Raw genomic sequence first — 22,789 nt, forward strand, 5'->3', positions numbered from 1 at the left:
TTGCAGCAGCAATTTTCACATTCTGTGTAAATGCTTTAGTTTTAGTTTTAGTTTTGGTTTTGATTTCTTTAAGACCCGCCTTCCTAAAAGCCCAGTTAGCTGTGATTGGTCAGCCCGCCCCAGTCTGTTGTGATTGGTCTTCAGAAAAAAAAGAGAAAAGTATTTGTGGTGTTTCATTTTGCCAAAAACATCAACATCCATAGTGCACTTTTGATTTTGGCACCGCCCCTCTGTTTATATAATTTTGCTGACCTTTATAGAGCCATGCTGAAGGCAATAATGAATAATTCACAACAGGTCATGTAAACAATTAAAACTGTGAACAAACAAGAGAATTCTATGACAAAGCTTATATCAGGCCCTGTCCTGTTGTAAATAGAACACTTCATTTGCACTTGCTGTTTTGTAGACTGACAATGGCCGGCGCATGTGTATGTCCGTTATGGCGACAAGATCATAGGGCATCTGACATGCAGTGACAAAGTGGCATGATCCCATTCATTTCAATGGAGAGCTAGCAAATTCCATTGGTGACGGTGACGGGATGTATGTGTGTTCAGTGAAGGAACAAAGTTGAGATATGTTTAACTTTATGCAAATGAAGTGCGACTTTCGGTCACAACAACCAATTGGAGTAGGTCAGTAGGGAGCATGTGATCTGTCACAACATGATCCTTGTTGGCGACAAGATGGGAGTAGTTTTAGCGGTCAGCAATTTTCCTATAATTTATGATATGTCTCTTTGTGCATAGTGGTATTTGCCATGTAGACTTCGAGCCTGAATGGTTTTATGAACCCAGCCTGACTGGCACTTTCTTTTTTGTTCATCTTTAATATTAACCCTGTAAGACCCAAATATAGAAGAAAAAAAAGGAAAAAAAAAATTCACCTGTCAGATGTTGTTGTACAGATGTTGTTGTTCACCTCTGTAAAAAATTGAAGGATTTCAAAAATTATGTTTTAGTAAGTTTTTAAGGAATTGTTGTAATATTGCAATGTTGGGCCTATTTGGGAGCAGAATTTCAGCATTTGCACTCACACTGTCAGAACAAATATACAGAACAACTAAGGGCTCATTTTAAGTGTGGATTGCTTACATAGCACCATAACAATAAATATTATGAATAATAATCACCCAACAGTCATATTTTTATGAGTTAGAATTTATTAAAAATAAACATAACATTTAAATATTAAATACAAAACAAATTGAAACTGTCAAAGAAACAGTGTCCAGTGTTCACTTGCGATGGTAGTCCCAAAAGCAGTTCCTTTCCTTTAAAAAGCAGAGACTGAGATTGCACTTCCTGCAGAGCGTATTCGAATATCCTTTTTTTGCAGTGTCTGCAGCGTCCTCTCATTCTGAAATGAAAATAATAGTTGTAAGAGTTAGAGTATGTTCAAGTATAAATCATTTAAATGTAAATTAATCATATTTATGTGATACATTCCACTGAAGTCTAGGGCTGGGATGGTTACTGCATTACCACAATACCGTAGTCACGTGAAGCACATCGGCAAACCTGACCTTACCTGACTAGGCTACTAGAGTTGAGCCGGATACTCAGCTGAAACGAGTATCCGGTACGGATAAAGCACTTTTGCCGAGTACGAGTATAATACGAGTAATACGAGTCAATATCTGTGCTCGGATTGAATAAAAATCCTCATTGGGTAGCTGACTGTGTCTGCGTTCTGTGATAGACTAGTCACAACGCCCCTCCCCTACACGCATACATATTTGATTTATTGTGCTGCTGTGTCCCGCTCTGCTCACTCACACACAGAACACCCTCTCCCTCTGTCTCTCCCTCAGTCACTCAGGTTCGCGGGTCTTTTTTCCGTTAACGTTTAGGGTTTCTTCAGCTTCAGGTTTGTTTTTTACTTCGGTTTGTAGTACACTTACTTATTAACCAGTAGAGTTCTGGTAAACGTGGGGTTTGTTCAGACGTGGTGCTTGGTAGAATGCGACTCGCGTTGCGTCTCTGCCAGTCGGAGTTTTTTTTTTTTTTAAACCATTTTTTTAAACCATAAACCGTTTGTTTTACTTCATGCACTGAGTGTCTGACACTTTTTGCTGGATTTCATTAAAAAAAATAAAGGAAGTAGTGGTATAAAACTATATTACAAATGAATTAGCTAGCAACACACACACACACACTCTCTCTCTCTCTCTCTGCCGGTCATCTGAGTTTTTTTTTTTAAACCGTCTGCTGGCTCTAACCAGTTTTTTTTTACTTCACGCACTGAGTGACACTTTCTTGCTGTATTTTATAAATAAAATAAAGGTAGTTGTGTTATAAATAATATTACAAATTAAGCTGCTACACTCACAAAAACACAAACATCCCCCCCCCTCCCTCATGATCAGTGATACAGAATAATGAGTAAATAGTTTTCTAATCCGCAATAAATAACAATTTCTGAACAACCCATATCAATTGCATGCTTAAAATACCATACCGGTTAAAGCCCCGCCCATTTCAAGACAACCTGACCCTCTTCCGGGTTAAATCCCGCCCACTTCCGGGGTAGGCCCCGCCCAGTCCGAGTACAGATACAGATACAGATAATTCATATGGATAACAGATACAGATACAGATAATGCTGTACTCGCTCATCCCTATAGGCTACTCTACAATTTTATCATTTTGTTTTGAATTTTGTTCAAAATTAGAGATTTCAAGCTTTCTATTTATTTCTCATGTCTGTGAGGCAAGTAGCCTATACGCTGAGTTTCATTTAATTTATGGGACGAGCTCCAGTTCCAGTATTTAACGCGGTTTAGCGCTATACCGCAGGAATTTCTTTCTTTTCAACCGCGGTTAGAAAAAATCCATACCGTCCCAGCCCTACTGAAGTCACACAATTTTATAAGGAATATACAAACCCCCAGACCTCTTACATCCCCACATTCCAGAACATTAACACCTGTCCCTGAACAATGTGACATGCAACCCCCTATATGTCTGAACATCCACACCTGTCCTTGAATAACCATCCTCCAAAGCATTCCACAAACAGTGTCTGCCTTGCAACAAGCAGATATTTGGGCAAATAATCAAAGCCCAGATAAAAATAAAAAATAAACTATATTTACTGCTAACATACAGGAACAATTTCAAATACTGGCACTGAAGGGACTTAAAACACTGCAACCAGAAATAATTTATTCATTTAAAATTATTCAAATCTGATCTAAACTGAAAATTATAACAAGTAAGACATTTAGATATTGTGAATTATCAAATACATTCTATTTCTGTAAGTATTTCTCTTATATGTGAACATTTGAGAAGTGCAATGCCTCCATGTAATGTGCAAGGTTGACGTTGTACGCTGTGCTCGCCTCGTTGCCGCTTTTTTGTTTTGTTTGTTTGTTTGTTTAGCGTCTACCGTGCCTCTCTTTTACGTTGGCTTGGACATTGCGATGAAAAAAAAACATTAAATAAGGCAGGTCGTATGTCAATAATGCACTTAAACTGCCGCAGCTTATACGCAAACTTTGAGTATGTTAAAGAATATTTGAACAAGCTAGATGTCAAATTCAATGTAGTTGCACTATCAGAGACATGGATAAATGAAAACAAATATGGGAATTTTAAACTTGATGACTATCAAATGTTCAACCAAAACAGACACCATAAATCTGGTGGGGGGGTTGCACTTTATGTGCAAAAAGAATTGAAAGCTCAGAAGGTTTATTGTATGACTATGGAAATAGATCATGTGTTTAAATGTGTCACGGTTGAGATATTTACTGATAAAATGAAAAAAATGCTTGTATCTTGTATTTACAAAGCTCCGGATGCAGACATGGAAGTGTTTATTGATCACATGGAAAGGTTATTTACAAATAAGAATCAAAAAGATCTAATTATATGTGGGGATTTCAACATAGATTTATTAAAAGCAAAATTACATAGACCCACTGGAAAATTCATAGACACTATGTACAGTCTTTCTTTATATCCAACAATTACGCGTCCCACAAGGATTACTGCACACTTCGCTACCTTAATCGATAATATATTCACAAATATTCAGAACTCTAATATATCAAGTGGATTGCTGGTTAATGATATCAGCGATCACTTACCAATTTTTATATCCTATGAAAAAAGAATAAATACAAAAAAGATAAGAAAAACAATAACAAAGAAAATCAGACTAAGGTCTGAACAGTCAATAAATATTCTTAACCAAAGCCTGTCCAAACAAAATTGGGATGATGTTCTTGGAGAAAATGGTGTAAACAAAGCATATTCCAGTTTTGTTAATACATTTAATACCTTATATGATCAACACTGCCCTGTAAAAACATATACATATACGCAGATGAATAAAACTAGACCATGAATGACAAAGGGATTGTTAAATGCGTGCCAAAAAAAAATAATACTTTATATAAAACGTTTATACGGAAAAGGATGAAAGAATCGGATGTAAAATATAAAAAGTACAAAAATAAATTAATAAGTATTATAAAAACCTGTAAGAAACTATACTACAGAAATTTGATTGAGAGAAATAAAAATAATATGAAAGGTCTCTGGGGAGTATTGAATAATGTAATTAATAAGGATTATAAATATTCTACGTTTCCTGATTACATGATTAAAGATGACCAAAAAGTAACAAATATGGATAAACTTGTTAACGCATTCAATGATTTTTTTGTTAACATCGACCCACAATTGGCATCAAAAATTGCCACCACAGATCATAATTACGCTGGCTACACAAATAAAATTGTACACTCACTGTTTCTGACTGCAACAAATGAGAATGAAATCATTAAAATAGTCAATGACTGTAAAAATAAAAAGTCCACAGATTGGAACGACCTCGATATGGCCATAATTAAGAAAGTAATATGTAATATAGCAACACCTCTAACCTATATCTGCAACACATCTTTTTTAAATGGAGAAGTCCCTCAGCTCATGAAAATCGCAAAGGTCACTCCAATTTATAAAAATGGGGATAGTCATCAATTCACAAACTACCGACCTATTTCTATACTTTTCTATAAAAAAATAGGTCAACTGCTCATGCATTGATTGATCTAATAGAATATATAAGTGGCAAAACTGACAGCAAAGTGTACTCGGTGTGTATATTCATTGATCTCCAAAAAGCGTTCGATACTATAGACCATGAAATGCTTTTACAGAAACTACAACAAAATGGGATAAGAGGTCTTGCATATAACTGGGTGAAATCTTACTTAACTGATAGACAGCAATTTGTACAGGTAGGTGAGCAAAGGTCAAGGTGGAGAAGCATCACTTGTGGAGTCCCTCAAGGTTCGGTATTGGGACCAATATTGTTCCTGTTGTATATAAATGATCTATTTTATGTATCATCTAAACTTAAACTTATATTATTTGCCGATGACACCACAATCTTATACTCGGGCAAAAATCTTCAGCTACTTGTGAATGAGATCACAGTGGAGTTAGAGAAACTTAAAAAATGTTTCAATCAAAACAAATTATCCTTAAATATAATTAAAACAAAAGTGATGTTATTTGGTAAACATAAGGAGGATGTACAGTTCCAAATCAAAATTAACAAAGTCGAAATAGAAAGAGTAAAAGAGTATAAATTCCTAGGAGTGATTCTTATACACAATATTAGCTGGAGACCACAAATAAACAGCATGCGTACTAAATTAGCAAAAAATATTGCTATTATGGATAAGTGTAGATATCTATTGAACCAACAAGCTCTCCTTATCTTGTACTATTCGCTCATACTTCCTTATCTCAGTTACTGCACGGAGATTTGGGTAATTACCTACAGTAGCCATTGTTGTAAACCTTCTTCTTCTTAAGTGTAGAAAAACTCAGAAGCGAAGACCAGGAGACTTGGGGGTATCTTTTAAGCAGGATTCTTTTTTTGCTGTAGTCTGCTTCGTCCAAAATCTTACCCAAGTCTAACTAAGGGAAACGTTCCCTTGCAATTTATACACATTTAGGGGTAGGGCTTAACATTGTGATGAACAAAGCATGTAAATGAGCTGAGACATGAGAACAGAACAGGCAGGATTTCCCGCATCGAGACATAAACTCAAAGACAAAAAGTGTAACTCAGAGCCTTTAGATGCTAATCCAATCAGCATGATTAGATCAACAAAAGCCCAGCTGAACTTTGAGAAGTGACAAGAGGTTAATGTCCGACACCTTGGTTGCCTCAAAAATGGAAAAAAACTGTGTGCAACTTTCTCAGTTAAAATACTATAGTATTGGAAGCTCAATTAAACATTTTAATAAATTTGTAACACTACACCATCTAGCGACTGTATATAAATTACAAAAGAAAGCTATTAGGATAGTGCACAACGCTGTGTTCAGGGACCATACTAACACATTGTTTATAAAATCTAACCTTCTAAAACTTTCTTCTAAAAAGAAGATTTAATAAAGCTAAAAGTGCTTCTAATTGTATTTAAAGCTAGAGCTAACCAACATCCTAGCAACATCCTGCAATTATTCGTCAACAGAGAAGGCGGATATAATTTGCGGGGAACGCTTAATTTTAAGGTGCAATCTGTCGTACTACCCTCAGGACCCAATGTGTCACTCGGAGAGGTGTGAACTTATGGAATGGCTTAAAGGATGAATTAAAGAATGCTGTAAATTTCCATCATTTCAAAAAACAATATAAGAAAAGTATCTTAACGCAATATGTCACATGTAACCACTTAGCAGGATTTCTGTCACTGTCTATTAAAATGAGTATAAAATGTTAAACGCAATATGTCAAAAGTAACCACTAAGCAGGATTTCTGTCACCGTCTATTAAAATGAGTATAAAATGTTAAACGCAATATGTCAAAAGTAACCACTAAGCAGGATTTCTGTCACTGCCTATTAAAATGAGTATAATAAATCATATCATGCTGACACAGCTACTGTCGCCAATGTCTCCACATGATCTGTCATAATTAAAATTAGGAAACTAGTTAAACTAACGCTGTTTATTACCATTGTCATTGCTATTGCAACATACGATAAACAAAAGAGAATTAGGGCAGACGAGACATGGACCTTTCGGGTGAAGGGCCCCCTCCTCCAGACTGGCTCATGAAACACCGTCTTCTTAAACGCATCACACAACAAAGGTTGCAAACATTGCCCGCCTAAACAATTATTTAGGGTAGCTGGGCGAGCCTGTTGGATGGGGGCTAAGACCCACTCCCAACTGGCCAACAACCTGGCTTTTTAACACACAACACAAGATAGGATGCACCTCATAATCAAAATGAATGTTGTAAATTTATACCCAGTTGCTGTAGAGATGGTAATGACAACAAGGTGATAACAAGATAAAATATGTACAAGAAAAAAAATTATTTTTACACAATACTGTTAATAATGATGATACTTTTGAATCTAATACTGGCATAATAGAATGGATAAAAATTATAACTTAACATATGGTTAACCAAAAATTACAATAATAATAATAACAATAATTGAAAGAAGCAAACAATATGGAGACTGGTCATGTCAGTTATGATTGTTTCTGTTTTGTTTTTGTTTTTGCTAACATCAGGTGTAAATCTTCTAGTAGTATGCAGAATTCTGTGTTAATGTTATCTTTCGCGGCATAATGCCTTATGGAAGAACTTGTTATTATAGATGTAGTCATGCTGCTTGTATAATAGATGTATAACTCAAACATTGTAGTTATCTCTATAAGCTTGCGACAATATATGTTTAATGTGGAATGTAGCCACAAGCTCGTATTATCTCAAATGATGCTATTTGCAATGTCCATATTACTGATTGTATGGTTGGAAATGTAATTCATAAACAGGTGCACGCTCGTGGTTGTGTGTGCCTGGGTATGAAAATGATATACTTGAATTATTGCATATCTTGTGGTAACTTTATAAATAAAATATAAATTGTTAAATGCAATGTTATTAGTTGAGTTACAATTGGGAATACAATTGTGAAATCCATGAGTACTGAGAGTATTGAACATAGGGGTAGGCGCACACAAGCTTCCTTGCTTCAGCCTACCCTTTTTGAGCTTCCATTTTTGTGTAATCTTAAGACTTCTGTAACAAACATGATTGTGAACAGCTAAAAAAAAAAAAAAAAGGTGCACATGCAATTTTGACTACCATTCTCTCCCAATGTTGTAAAATTACAACAAAGACATAACAAGCTAAAGGTCTAATTTGATGCATGCATTCCACAATAACCAAGAATTTACATGAACTAGACATTCTAACAATCACAAAAAAATACATATTTCTGGGGTTTTTTCTTACTTACTTGTTTTTGGAAGAGCTAAAAGTGATGTTGTAATTTTACAACCACGGGTCTTACAGGGTTAAGTATTTTATGTACTGTTCCATTTATATTTAGTCTTTTCACTCCACAATAAATGTTTTTAGCGACAAGAAAACGGATTGGGTTTCTACAACATGGAATAACATCTGTGAATGTCATTCATATAGTTTACTAGGCAACCAGTAGGGGGAACTCTCACTAGTGACCTCGTCGCCAGCTAGTGGAGACATGCAGCGACAAAATCACCGGCAGCTTTGTGTGAACGCAGCTTTAGTCTGCATATCAATGGCACAAGTCTCTCTTACTAGCTCTCAAATTATGTTTTAGAATTAGCAACGGAGGCTTGGGAAGAGATGTGAGAAAGTTGTCCAACACACGAAAGCATTTTAATAACAAAAACCTGTCACGTTTTGAAGTAAAGCGTTTGAACATTGACTTGAGCCATGGTAACCACAGTGTAAGGTGGTTTGACTATATTACTTGACTAATTGACTATTATTATTAAAAACATAACGTACACCGACATGGCCGCATTAACACCGCATTATCATTACCAACTTTTCTAATAATTCAATGGCCTGTCGTCAGTTATTCCTAAAAAAACACAATTATCTATAAAAAAAAAACAAGATACCTCTTAAACAGACATGGAATATTTTGAAGCTGCATACATTGGAATAAATGAGTTAGTAAGTACATTTTGCTGTACAAGGCTGTTCTTGACGATCTCTCACAAACTTTTAATAATTAAGATTCACTTCTTCCTAGATTTTGTGGCAATGTTTCACCACCTACATTGAATACAAATAGCAGTACTGTGTTGGTGTCATTTCACACTGATGGGAATATTGGTGGCAATGGGTTCATTGCACAATACCATTCTATATTACCAGGACAGAGTAAGTATAACTTAAACATATCAACATTATTTTCCTTTTAATAGTTTAAAACTGTACAGTTAACATTTTATATAGGCACAATTTAACGTTGTGCAATAAATCATTTCAAACATTAAAACATAAGCCTTAAAGGTCCCATATTGTACAACTTTCTGAAGTTTTATTTTAGGTTTTGATGTCCTTAAGAATATATATTTGCGGTATAAGTACCAAAAAGCATGTCAATATATTTTTACAGCTCCTTTCTCAGGAGCTCTGCCAAGAACAGGTCGATTTTGGCCTGTCTACTTAATATTCAAGAGCCTCTATTCTGATTGGCCTGTTGTTTTCTGAGTGACCCACCATTGGTGACTGAGTAGTTCTGACATCACAAATATACGGAAGTCACAACAGCTCGTGAAAAGGCACAGCTACTTTATGCAGGCTGTGTGCACTTGTCTGGGGATCGACTGTTTTGAAACTTATATGGTAGTTTCATAACCCCTAGACCTCTGTTATCATGAAAAAAGCCAGGAAATTTCAGTTTTGACAATATGGGACCTTTAAGATCAATAAACTCAATCTCCTGGCACTGCATATCTATCTTTTAGCGTGTTCTTTATATATATAAAGAATTTTTTACAGGCATCATATATGCAATATCCAGTTACATTTCATTGATCGATTTGCAGGAAGCGAAAGAACTTTTCTTGTGTACCTTTTTTTTGTGTAGCGAGAGCATGCCGAACACTGTGAGTGTCAGGTATGGGCAGAGAACATAGTGGTTGGTACGTTTTTCATCTTCAAACCAAACTTGGGTCTTGGTAAATACTGCCTGGCTTCCCATAATGTTTTCGCATTAGGTCAGTAGGTGGGAGAGTAGGCATCTTTTGTGGCTGTTCTTTTGTGGCGGTTTTGTAGGCTGTTTGTGGCATTTACACTACATAAGCAATCCGGTCAAATGCATGTGCGACTGTCTCTGGAAGTGGTCGAAAGTGGACAAGCTCAAAATGTTTTAGACTCCGTTTACACCTGTACATAGCGTCACCCACTTGTCACCCACCGATTGACCAAAACGCATCTTAACCCTCTGGGGTCTTATTATTTCTTCACAAGACTTTTGAAAATTGTATTACGTAGCCTAGAATATTTGCTCCAAAACTATGTGAAAATCATCCTGCATTCTCATTTAGATAGACAATATAGAAGACAATATATTGATTTAAAATTTGTATGACGTGTTTTGTGTGAGAAAGCTTTATGCGAGGAGGCGTGAATTTGTCATTGATATGAATGCATTTTACACCTGAGAAAGACAAAGCCCCTCCCCTAATGGCCCTATCAGGTGCTATCAGGCCCGATCATTATGAGGAGCCTTGCACAAAGAATGAGGAGAAAATAAAAAAAGAATGGCTTTTAGATTGCCTGAACTTATTTACAACACAACGTAATCCAAAGATGCACAACAAAGGACAAAAATCACATTAGTAAACACACTGATCTAAAGACAAAGACTTAAACGGTCACACACCTTTGTGCCATTCCTGAAACATAGTAGCCTACATACCTGTCATGTCCAAGGTGTTTGACTTTTCATTTTGCCATGTTCATGTACAGAGACTCATGTGAATTTTGAAGTCAGCAGGACTCATCCAGTGGCATCTGGTCCCTTTCTAAAAAATAAATAAATAAACACCAGTAAACATGTGGATATCAAGACCAACTATAGGGCTGCACGATTCTGGGAATAGATTTTAGATTTTTCACTCACACACACATATATATATATATATATACACACACACACACACACACACACACACACTGCCGTTCAAAAGTTTGGGGTCGGTATGATTTTTAATTTTTTTTAAAATAAGTCACTTATGCTCACAAGGGCTGCATTTATTTGATTAAAAATACAAAACAAATACCAGTCATATTGTGAAATAACATGTCAATGTAAATCAGCTGTTTTCTATGTAAATATATAGTAAATTGCAATTTATTCCTGTGATCAAAGCTGAATTTTCAGCATCATTACTCCAGTCTTCAGTGTCACAGTCTTCAGAAATCAGTATAATATGATGATTTGATGCTCAAGAAACATTTTTCATTATCATCAATGTTGAAAACAGTTATTTACATTTTTATTTCAGGATTCTTTGACGAATAGAAAGATCAAAAGAACAGCATTTATCTGAAAAATAATCTTTTGTAACAAACACTACCGTTCAAAACTTTGGGGTCAGTAAGAATTTTTATTTTATTTTTCGGGGGGGAAACAAATAAAATGGATCAATACTTTTATTCATCAAGGAGGAATTAAATTGATAAAAAGTGACAGTAAAGACATTTATAATGTTACAAAAGATTATATTTCAAATTAATGCTGTTGTTTTTAACTTTATGTTCATCAAAGAATTCTAAAAAAAAAGGTACACAACTGTTTTCAACATTGATAATAATCATAAATGTTTCTTAAGCATCACATCATCATATTATACTGATTTCTGAAGGATCATGTGACACTGAAGACTGGAGTAATGATGCTGAAAATTCAGCTTTGATCACAGGAATAAATTACGCTTTTTACGATATATTCACATAGAAAACAGCTGTTTTACATTGAAATAATGTTTCATAATATTACTGGGTTTGTTTTGTATTTAATCAAATAAATACAGCCTTGGTGAGTATAAGTGACTTCTTTTAAAAACATATAAAATATTACCGACCCAAAACTTTTGAATGTATATATGTATATGTATTTTGTAAATATATATACGAACACCTAGTTTGTTGTGCCTTGTATATAGGCATGTGTAGGGCTGCATAAAATAATAACAATAGCCTAGATAGCAGGCAGCCTATACATCGTTAAAAATGAACACTTCAGTAACACTACACTAGGCAAACATATATTGTTTATCATATGTTACTTCAAATATTTCTATTCGTTATGAAATGAGATGAGTTTGGCGTGAAGCCTAATGTGTGGCGTGTTTTGCTTTTCAAACACACAGCGTGACTCAGACCCAAACTCAGCGCGTGCAGCGATCGAGCCGCTCCAAACTATGAAACATTATTGTTACATTATACATCTACGTTTGAGCAGATATCCACAAACACAGTATTTAACAGTAAACACAGGTCTAAACATTAAAATATTCACCATATTAGAATAAACACTCATACTAGCATACTTGTATCTCATTTCATAACATTTTAGGCTAGCACCAGTTTAGTAGCTACAATGTAAAGTTTATGCAACAATAAAACACTTACTATTATGTCTCTTACCTTAAAAATTGTTCTCATAATCAAAACGTGTCATTCTGAGGTAAATCCAAGGTAAATCCACAGCACAAAATGTCTTCCAAACTGATGAAAAGCATAGAAATACTGGAGTTCATTTAAAAAAGGAGACTTCAAGCTTTGTAAAGACATTACTTTCATGTGTGGGTGGCAAGTATTGGTTGAGTTACAGATTATTTTCTGTCACGTTTAAGAATGAACTTCACATTGAGAGAGAAGACAGAACGTGCATCATGTTTTTTTCTTTATTTTACGAAAAACACAACTTTTTGTTTTTATTATTAGTGTACACAAATAAAAGAAGACATTTAACAGTTTTTAATGATGTATAACACTTGCCTGTATGACAAAAATCGACGGAGTTATTTGAGTTTCTTTTGCAATAATAAGAAAAAAAGCAAGACTATCGCGCCGGCGGGATAGCCGACCCCAGGGGGTTAATGCCAGGTGTAAACAGGCCCTAAAAGGGAATTCATCAACTCATGTGAAACAATGAATCCCTAAAACTAACCATATAATTTATTTTGAAATTTTTATAGGTTACCCAACCATTCACAAGACAAATCAGACATCCATGAAATGGATTCTTCAAATCAGGTCCATGCAGCCGTTTTTGCACTCCTTACCCCAGTCAACTGAGCAGACCACTTGGGTTATACCAAGCTTTTCCTTGTTGAAGAAGTCAAGCTGCTTCTCATATCAGTCACAAAGCAGTCACACTTGCACAACATAAGCAGAGCCATGCTTCAGGTCGCCAAGCTTCTTTGTATAAAAGCACAATGCACCAGCTCGATCATTCACTACGAACAATTCCTTGTCACAGAATGGCAAACTGACCAGTTCACAGATGCTTGGTAGTTGCTACCGGGCATGGAAATTAATGGGTAATGAAAACTTTGACAAGTGGTTATACTTAATGCACAGAATGCGTAGCACGTAAATTGACTGGAACTGAAATCAGCTAAAGTTAAGTTTATCAAGCGACGAGAATACTTTTTGTCCGCAAAAACAAGCAAAAATAACGACTTTATTTCAACTATCAATTTCCTTCTCTGTGGGCCTCTAGTCAGTTAATCTAGTGTGATTGCATAGTCATTAAAGTAATTATTTTTGGAGTTTTTTGTATTCTCGTCGTTTGATAAACTTAAGATTGAGCCACTGTAGTCACTTGGACTATTTTAACGATGTCATTAATAACTTTTCGAGGCCGGCAAGTTTCAATCCCTCAAGAAGCCTATGGACTAGTATGGAGGAGTGATCCAGCTCTCAGATTTCATCAAAAATATCTTAATTCGTGTTCCGAAGATGAACGAAGGTCTTACGGGGTTGGAACAACATGAGGGTGAGTAAATACTGACAGAATTTTCATTTCTGGGTGAACTGTCCCTTTAAGGTACATAAAAGTGACAATGTTTCCAAGCAACGACAACTGCTAAAAAACAAAGGAGACAATGAACACACTTACACACTGCTATTGACTTCTGCTGTTTGACTGCTTCTCCTAATGTGCACTTGCTTACACGGTTTAAGTACTTTACCTGCTGTTGGACACTCCTTACTGTTTAACAAAAAATATGGCTATGCTAGCTCAGTGAAACCGAAAATCCATGTGACACAGCAGGGGAACAAACGCGACTTTAGCACGTTACCACAGTAAACAAATGACAACTGCTAAAAAACAAATAAGACAAGAAACAAATACACTAGCACGCATCATTCCCACGGCAGAGCAAATGACCACCACAGCAGAGCAGACAGGACTGTAGATCCATATGGTGGCGCAGAAGACAACCAAGTCACAGCTGACTTCCGTACACTAGACTTCGCAATAAATTAGTGAATAAACGGGGCTTATATAAGCAGAGTTAACAAGGGAAATGAGAAACAGCTGAAAGTAATCAGGCATAATGAGCCCAGGCAATGGGGGAAATGCAGTCCATGATGAGATAACAAAGACGGAAGGAGTGCCCTCTGGTGGCTATCATAGGCACCCCGGCTGGCAGGTGTGACAGCGCTGCTCTGCCATCTTCATCTTCTTAACTACATCCTAGTAAGGTCTAAATGATCTGGAACATGTTAGACCACCCACTGTCAGTTGTATTTCTCACTGACGCAATCCCTTCTGGGAGTGTACACATGACACTCACTGCTGGCCAAGGGGCCACAAATATGAATTATATGAAAAATATGAAACTGCTGCCTCTGGTACTGCAGAAAATCAGGGAGGAACAGGAGTTAGTGCTACTGGTGGCACCGAGATGGTCCACTCAGCTATGGTTTTTTGAGATAATGGAGTTGTTGGTGGTACTTCCATGGACCGTCCTCCTGAGGAGTGGCCTTCTGTCCCAGGCACGGGTCACGATATGACACCCCAACCCAGAGCAGTGGAAATTGCTTTTGTGGCTGGTCAGCGGAGCCCGCCAATGATGCAGTATTTGTCACAACGAGTACGAAACATGACCACGGAGGCGCAAACTTCACAACCCGCTATATGTGCCTGCCTTTTCAATCTATATGTATTTTAAATGGTTGTGGAATCAACTGAACAATACCATTTTAAATAAATTCATATCAATGCATTTTTTTCATTAGCCTAACCCAAGAGTGTTCAAACCTGCTCCTAGAGTTCAGCTCCTACTTGCCGCAACACACCTGCCTGGAAGATTCTATTATGCCTAGTAAGACCTTGATTAGACCAGGTGTGCTCAACCCTGCTCCTGCCGATCGACTTTCCTGCTCAGTTCATCTCCAACCCTAATCAAACGCAGCTGAAGCAACCAATTAAGGTCTTCAGGATCACTTGAAAATTAAGGGGAGGTGTGTTTAATTAGGGTTGGAGATAAACTATGCAGGACAGTCGATCGGCAGGAGCAGGGTTGGGCACCCCTGATCTAGACCTATACCTGTTGGAATGCTATGCCTAGCAATCAAAGTCAACGAGTTAATTTTTCATACCAGATTCGTAAAAGATAACTTTCATGTATAAAGAGCACACAACATGAAAGCATGGACTCATGCTATTGATATGCAGTGCCTGGAATGTTTTTGAGATTGTTTTTGTAGACTGCATTGTGGATCTAGCAGTCTGTGTTGTGGGTGACGATATTAAAATAGTCTACAATTGAAATGTGTCACGTCCAATAAATATGCAATAGTGAAAATTTAAACTGAGTCTAATTATACTGTTTCTACCTCAAACTTTAAAACATTTGAAACTGTTGCTAATACAAGAGCAGTAAGCAGTGAAAATGTATATGATATTCTGGGGCCATATTCACAAAACATTTTAAGGCTAAAAGAAACTTGCAGATTTAGAAGAAAATTTTAAAAATAATAGGCGTGTCAGTCCTAAATTTTTGCTCTAAGAGTATTTCACAAAACATTTTAGCACTAAAACCAGCACCTAGTCCTAAATCTGTGAAAAGTTAGGAGTAGTCAAGAGGACTCCCAAGTCAATAAACCAAATAACAAACAATCATTATGGCTATTGCCGGCAATCCACCTCACTGTAAACCATTGAGGCAATAGGCGATAGGGCCTTGGGTGCTGAGCCTTCTCCCCTTATAAATGCAATAAATATTTTGATTTATATTCAAGTCAAGTCACCTTTATTTATATAGTGTTTTTTACAATACAGATGGTTTCAAAGCAGGTTTACAGTGATAACAGGAAGATAATGCAACAAAGTTGGTTTCTGCGGTACAGCAGATCTAGAAGAAAATAGCGTCATAGTCCAACTTAAGTTCAGAGATGGTTCATTTGTGTTATTTTAGTTCATTTATATATATATATATATATATATATATAGCTGCTCTGGAAAAAACAGTGATTTCATCATCCAGCTCAGTTCCATTCTCATATAATGGTGTCAATGCAGGCAGATCAATAATATTGTGGAATTTTAAATGTCCCCAACAAAGCAAGCCAAAAGCCAAAATCGACAAAAGGGGCTTTCGCACCGGACTTTCTTTTCATAGTTCATATAACTATTGGCGGGAGAACCCGAATTTCGGCATGTTCGCAACACAGGAACTAGGAACGATTTTAGTTCTAGGAAATCCTTTTGGAAGAACTAATTTAGCTCCTACTTCATAGTAGGGTCTAAACCAGCAATATAGGAACTACCAGTGACGAAATCACAAAAAAAAAAACTGTACACACACAGATTATAGCCTATATATTTACTCCACAAACTAACTCTACAAACATGAAAAACTTGGTAGATGGGCCTCTTAACCTTTACGCTAAGGAGGAAATCCAACGCAACTTTGAGGCGACCAAGCGAAACATGATTATGTATTTCTGCTCAGCTAGCAACACTGGATATAAACTAAATTTTTATTTATTTTATTATTTTATTTTATCAAATAAAAGTCACAACAACAAGTGCGGCTTATGTCACTTCAAAGTTGTGAATGTACCAGGAAAATGTTCTTAAGGGAACCATTAGTTCTCAAGGAACCGCCCTGGTGGCTAGTTCCTAGAACTAAGTTCCTAGAACTACCTGGTGCGAAAGCCCCTAATGCCGACAGTGGCAAGAAACCAAAACTCCATCAGTTGACAGAATGGAGAACAAAACCTTGGGAGAAACCAGGCTCAGTCCTTGGGAGAAACCAGGCTCAGTCAGGGGGCCAGTTTCTGCCAGTTTGGTTTCTCCAAAGGTTTTTTCTCCATTTTGACATTTATTTTAACGGCACTGAGAACTCCAGATGCGGAGCACATAGTGCTTGCATTTTCCGTGTTCATTAGTTTATGATCTGATCGGTCCAGTGTTGAAACAACTGTCCGGTGAAACAACTGCAACTGCCACAGTTCACACTTACAAATTATCAGAGTAAAGGAGTAAAATAAGCTTATTTGCCGTGCTGTCAAAGGGAATCGAGGGTTCTGAGCTCAGAATTTATCCCAAACACTGATTACTCCCCCATATCCCCGGCTGGGCTGAGAGTGATGAGTCGGGGTGGCAGAGGGTGCAGAAAACTGTCAAGATAACTAGGCGAGTTGGATGTGTATACAGTATATGTGCCTCCTCTCGAGCTGATTAGATAGTGCTCCTCCCGAACTATGTTTATAATTTTTTTTTGCAATCTATCGAGATTCAGACATGTAAGAGGATACATGCCTTCATATTTTAAATCCTTTATTTGAATATGGCAACATATAGTTCTACAATATTTCTATGATTAAATCACTGACAGAGAACAATCAGTCAATCATAGTTAGTAAGCATGTTGACATCATCCATAGCAACGAGGTCAACTCCGCCCTTATTCTTAGTTTAAGACCTCTGTATATTGCTTAGTAAAATTTGGTCTCAGGAGCTTTGTGAATAGGTTTTAAGAGAACACTCCTACCTAAGAACTTTTACTGCTATTTAGGAGAACTCTTAGTGATAAGATAAAATGTTTTGTGAAGACAGCCCCTGATCACAAATGATAAAAAAATATGTTTTAAACTAACTTTTTCTGTTTATGTACTAAAGTTTTCTTTCTGCATGCAATCAGAAAGCTGCTCCAGAGAAGAGTTTATGTGTGATGGTGGTCGTTGCTTACTACCTATTTCCATCTGTGACAGCCACCCAAACTGTCAGGACCACTCAGATGAAGTCAACTGTAGTCAGAAGCACAAGGGTTAGAGTAATAGTCATTACACAAAGTGTGATACTTCTAGTCTCTTATCTCACTTGAAAGTAAAAACCATAATGGATGCAATATTTTGATTCTTAGTATGTGGAGGGAAAATAACAGGAGAAAATGGATCATTGTCCAGTCCAAACCATCCAAAGCCTTACCCACATCAGAAGGTAAATGTTTTATTGACTGCTACCACTGTAATTCAGTTCCTGAATCTGAATACTATATACCATAAACTTTGCAAACAAAAACAGATCTGTTCTGACAAGGGTGCAGACAAACTTCTACAAATGCATATGCAATAAGGTCAGCCGCAAAAATAACTGTGTCCATGCCTTTTCATCGCAAATTTTTGACTGCGTGTCTAATAAATCCTGACAGTAGTTTTCTTAACACCAAAAGAGGGTTTGCACAAGCTGTTAGTAAATCTGGCCTATAGTGGTTTTGCTATTCACTCAACAATTAAACACCTGCATAATACTGTATCCTTAGTTATACCTGGAGAGCAGAATCTACTGTGATTAAACTCTATAATCATTCAATGTCCTTGTTCTTTAAACTGAACTTCGTACAATGAACAGTCAAACTCTATGCAAAAGAATTGGTGTTTCTTCAGACAGATGATCACAAAGGCCAGTAAGATTCCTCTTAGAAGCATTATCATGGTCAGTTTGACAGGCCAGCATTTGGCCAACATAATGCCCCCAGTGTTCTCATAACCCCACATCAACAGTGTATTACACAGGACCATCTTTGATGACAACACCAGATGCTTACTTATTTACTTCAAAAGCATTTCTAAGTGCCTTCCTTTCAATCTGAACATAATTTTGCTCTGCTTTGCTCAACATTCTCAAAGCAAAAGTTATTTTTTTTCTTGCACGTCTGGGAGTATGCAAGAAATGGTGGCATACAGCGATGCATCACAGTTTACTCTGATTGTAAACTTTGAATTGTAAAGTGTCAAAACCTTTCGTCTTGTCAAACACAGCCTCACACTCAGGAGACCATAACCGCTGCTTCCCTTTGCATTGAAGACCTTTGAGGGGGATCTAGCACAGATGCAAGATTTGGGATACATATACTGTAATAGTTTATAAGTCCTAGAAATGAACCTGAATGATTTACTTTGGTACAGGTACATCCACGATTGCCCTGGACTTATCTGGTGACTTATGAAGACCCTGTGCTTCTATGAAGTGCCCCAAGCACTCAAGCAAATCCTTTAAAAAATGCATACATTTCTCACATTGAGAATAACCACAAACAACCTGGATTTTATGTTGCTAAATGAAACTTGGCTAGAAGACAGCTGCAGTGCAACAGTCCTCAATGAAACTGCCCCTCCTAACTTTAACTTTTTGAGTGTCTGCAGAGCTGTTTGGAGAGGTGGGGGTGTAGCTGCTCTTTTTAAAGATGTCTATCAATGTAAGCAAATATCATTTGGGAATTACCCATCCTTCGAATATCTGAGTATTGTGTTATAAAGGTGCTCCACGCATTTTACTTATCATTATTTACAGGTCTCCAAAATACTCTCCAGCATTTGCTGGGGACTTTAAAGAATTGTTATCAACAATGTGTCATGATTCTGCCATCATGTCCTTGATTTTCCCTGGTCTTGTGGCAGGATCATGGCTGACCCATGTTTTGTGTGCAAGCGCATGGCCTGTTGCTTGGGCCATGTGCTTGTGTTGTCTTGTTACGTAACCCCGCCCCTTGTTATCCTCGTCTTGTCATTATTGTCTAGTCAGCTTCACCTGTCCTTGTCATTAGTGTCTCCCTATATCATCCCCTTGTGTTTGCTGTCCTGTGTCGGTTCATTGTGAAACCTGCTGTGGTGTTACACTCTGTGAAATCCTGCCTGTGTTTGCTTCAGTTACGTGTGAGTCATTGATAAATATTACCTGTGAGTATCTTGTCTTAATTACGAGTCCTGTGAAGATCCTGTTTGTGTATTTGCTGTTAGTTAGCGTCTAGTCATCTGTCTAAATCATAGTCTAGTTAGTCATCCTCTGCCTTGTCTTGTTTTACCCCATCGTGGGCATTATTTTCCCCTTTTTGTCTTCAATAAATCGTGTGTTTAGTGTACTGTCTGCGCCTGGGTTCTCCTTCCTCACCAGCATAACACAATGCATACATTTCTCACATTGGACACATAGACCAAACTCATTCAGATTGTAGAGAACTGCATCTGCATTCCTGAGATGTTCCTGATCATCAGACACAGTCATTAATATATTGTCTGGATCAAAATGAACGTTAAGAATGCCTTGTAAGACCTGATCCATTGCCCTTTAAAAGATTGTAGGAGCCAAAGCAATATGAAATGGTTGTAACACAAGAGCCTCTTTGACGTGAGACATTTACATGAATTTTATGTCATAAGCACCTGTAGGTATGCATTTGAAAGATCCAGTTTGGTGAAGCATTGGCCTTCTTTCAGTGACGCAAATAAATCCTCAATTTGTGGAATCAGGGAAAGTTCAAATTATTATTAGGGCTTAACTGTTACTTTCAAATCCTGGCATAGGATATGGACATAGCCCAGTCACTGCATTTCAAAAAGGAGATGATCCCCAGCTCCAGTAGTCGATTTATTTCAGCCTCTACCTTTGGCTTCAGTGCGTAGGAGACATTAGGTGCTTGACAGAATGATGACTGAAATGGTGGTTTTAGATACACATTAGTATTAATACTATTTAAACACCAGTTCAGATGAATTTTCTTGAGCCCCTCTCTGTTTATCAGTGGTGGAGTGACAACCCCAATTCTGAAAAAGTTGGGACAGTATGGAAAATGCAAAACAAAACAAAAGTCATATGAAAATTAAATTAACCCTGTACTATATTGAAAACACAATATTAACAACTAATTTAATGTTTTACTTTGTGAATTTAATTTATTTTTGAAAATATACACTCATTTCAAATCTGATGATTGCAACACACTCCAAAAAAGTTGGGACAGTCGACTTTTTACCAATGTGTAACATCTTTTCTTTTAATAACACTTAAGCGTTTGGGCACTGAAGACAGTTGGTTAATGCGGCGAGCAGGATGAGGCCGATGGCCGTGGGAGAATGGCGCGAGGCAAGTGTCGTGGTTACTAATGAGCGCCACCTGCGCGACGCACCGGTCTCGTATCTCTCACGGAGGAGCGGAAGCATAAAAGGAGGAGCGACGAAAGTGGAGATCGAAAGAGGCCAGGCCTGGATAAGTGACAGCAGTCGTCCGTGATTGATGAACTTTTAGGGCTCAGAATGAAGCCAAACCCAGTTATTTTGCTGGTGATTTTGATCACTTTCTTAATCAATCATGCCAAACATGCAGCCGGCTACAACCACTACATGTATAGTGGCCAGGAAGCCCAAATCATCTACACACGAGACTTTCTGCTAAATTTTAAATCCCCTGCAATGCATCTTTATCCCTACGACACATTGCTGTTACCACAGGAATGTGTCACGGGGCAACAACGCCAAAGCAAGGAAACGTGGTAGGAAAGGAGATATCCAGGAACGGGTGAAAAGACAGCCCTACAGACAATCACTTCAATCTGTTATGCTCAGCAATGTCCAAAGCCTAAGGAATAAGGCAGATGAGTTGCAGGCCAGCACTCAGTATCTCACCGACTACCAGCAATCCTGCCTTATCTGCTTGACAGAAAGCTGGCTCACTGAGGCGGACTCTGACTTGTCGGTCGAACTAGAGGGCTACACACTGGTGAGGATGGACCGCAACCTGAACTCCGGGAAAAGGAAAGGTGGAGGTGTGTGTGTGTTTATCAACAATAAATATTGTAACCCTGGTAGTATTACGACGAAGTGTCAGATCTGTACGAAGGACATTGAACTATTAGCGCTGGCCTAAGGCCTTACCATTTGCCTAGGGAAATACACCAAATCAGACTGTTTGTTGTGTAAATTGCGCACTCCACCGACACATTAACCGCTGGCACTACGATTCATGAACTCGTAACTAAAGCGGAGGAAGAGGCCCCCGACGCAGCCAATTTCGTGTTGGGTGACTTTAATTTATGCAGTTTAAAGGAACATTTACCTACGTACAAACAATATGTCACCTGTTCTACGCGCAATAAAGCTTGCCTCAACCATTGCTATGGAAACATCTAGGACGCCTTTTATTCTAAGGCCCTGCCCGGTCTAGGTAACTCGGAACATAATATGATTAAACTGATGCCTACCTATGTGTCCCGCTTACGGCGCGAGAAAACAAAAAAGGTGGAGGTTAAATGCTGGACTGCTGCTGCGACTGAGGCACTTCAGGATTGCCTGGAGTGCACAGACTGGAATGTAGTGACCGACAGGACTGACAACGTCAATGACGCAGTGTTCACTATCTCGGGGTACGTACAATTCTGTGAGGACACAATCAGCCCCCAAAAGACCATTAAGATGTTCCCTAATAACAAGCCCTGGGTCACTCCAGAGTTAAAGCAACTCCTTAATGAGAAAAAGCGTCTGTTTAAATCAGGAGGAAGTAGAGAAGTGAAAAAGACAGTGCAGAAAAAGATTAAAAGCAAAATCAATGACTGTAAAGCATCATACAAATATAAGTTAGAAAACTTTTTCAAAAATGATGTTAGGAGAGCTTGTCCAATCTATCACAGGATATAAGCCCAAGAAGCA

General features: G+C 37.6%; 1 protein-coding gene across 1 annotated transcript in view; it reads left to right on the plus strand.

Moving 5' to 3' along the window:
• The window catches only part of LOC143707654 (membrane frizzled-related protein-like), a 49,156-nt gene that overhangs the window by 13,684 nt on the left and 12,683 nt on the right, over window positions 1–22,789 (plus strand). The window contains exons 4-6 of the mRNA XM_077200043.1: window positions 9,081–9,211; window positions 18,010–18,135; window positions 18,232–18,308. Of these exons, the coding sequence (XP_077056158.1) occupies window positions 9,081–9,211; window positions 18,010–18,135; window positions 18,232–18,308 (334 nt within the window). The remainder of the gene's footprint in view (window positions 1–9,080; window positions 9,212–18,009; window positions 18,136–18,231; window positions 18,309–22,789) is intronic.

Source organism: Siphateles boraxobius, unplaced genomic scaffold (assembly GCF_051911475.1).
Source record: "Siphateles boraxobius isolate OS27281-9 unplaced genomic scaffold, OSU_SipBor_1 42, whole genome shotgun sequence".
NCBI lineage: Eukaryota > Metazoa > Chordata > Actinopteri > Cypriniformes > Leuciscidae > Siphateles > Siphateles boraxobius.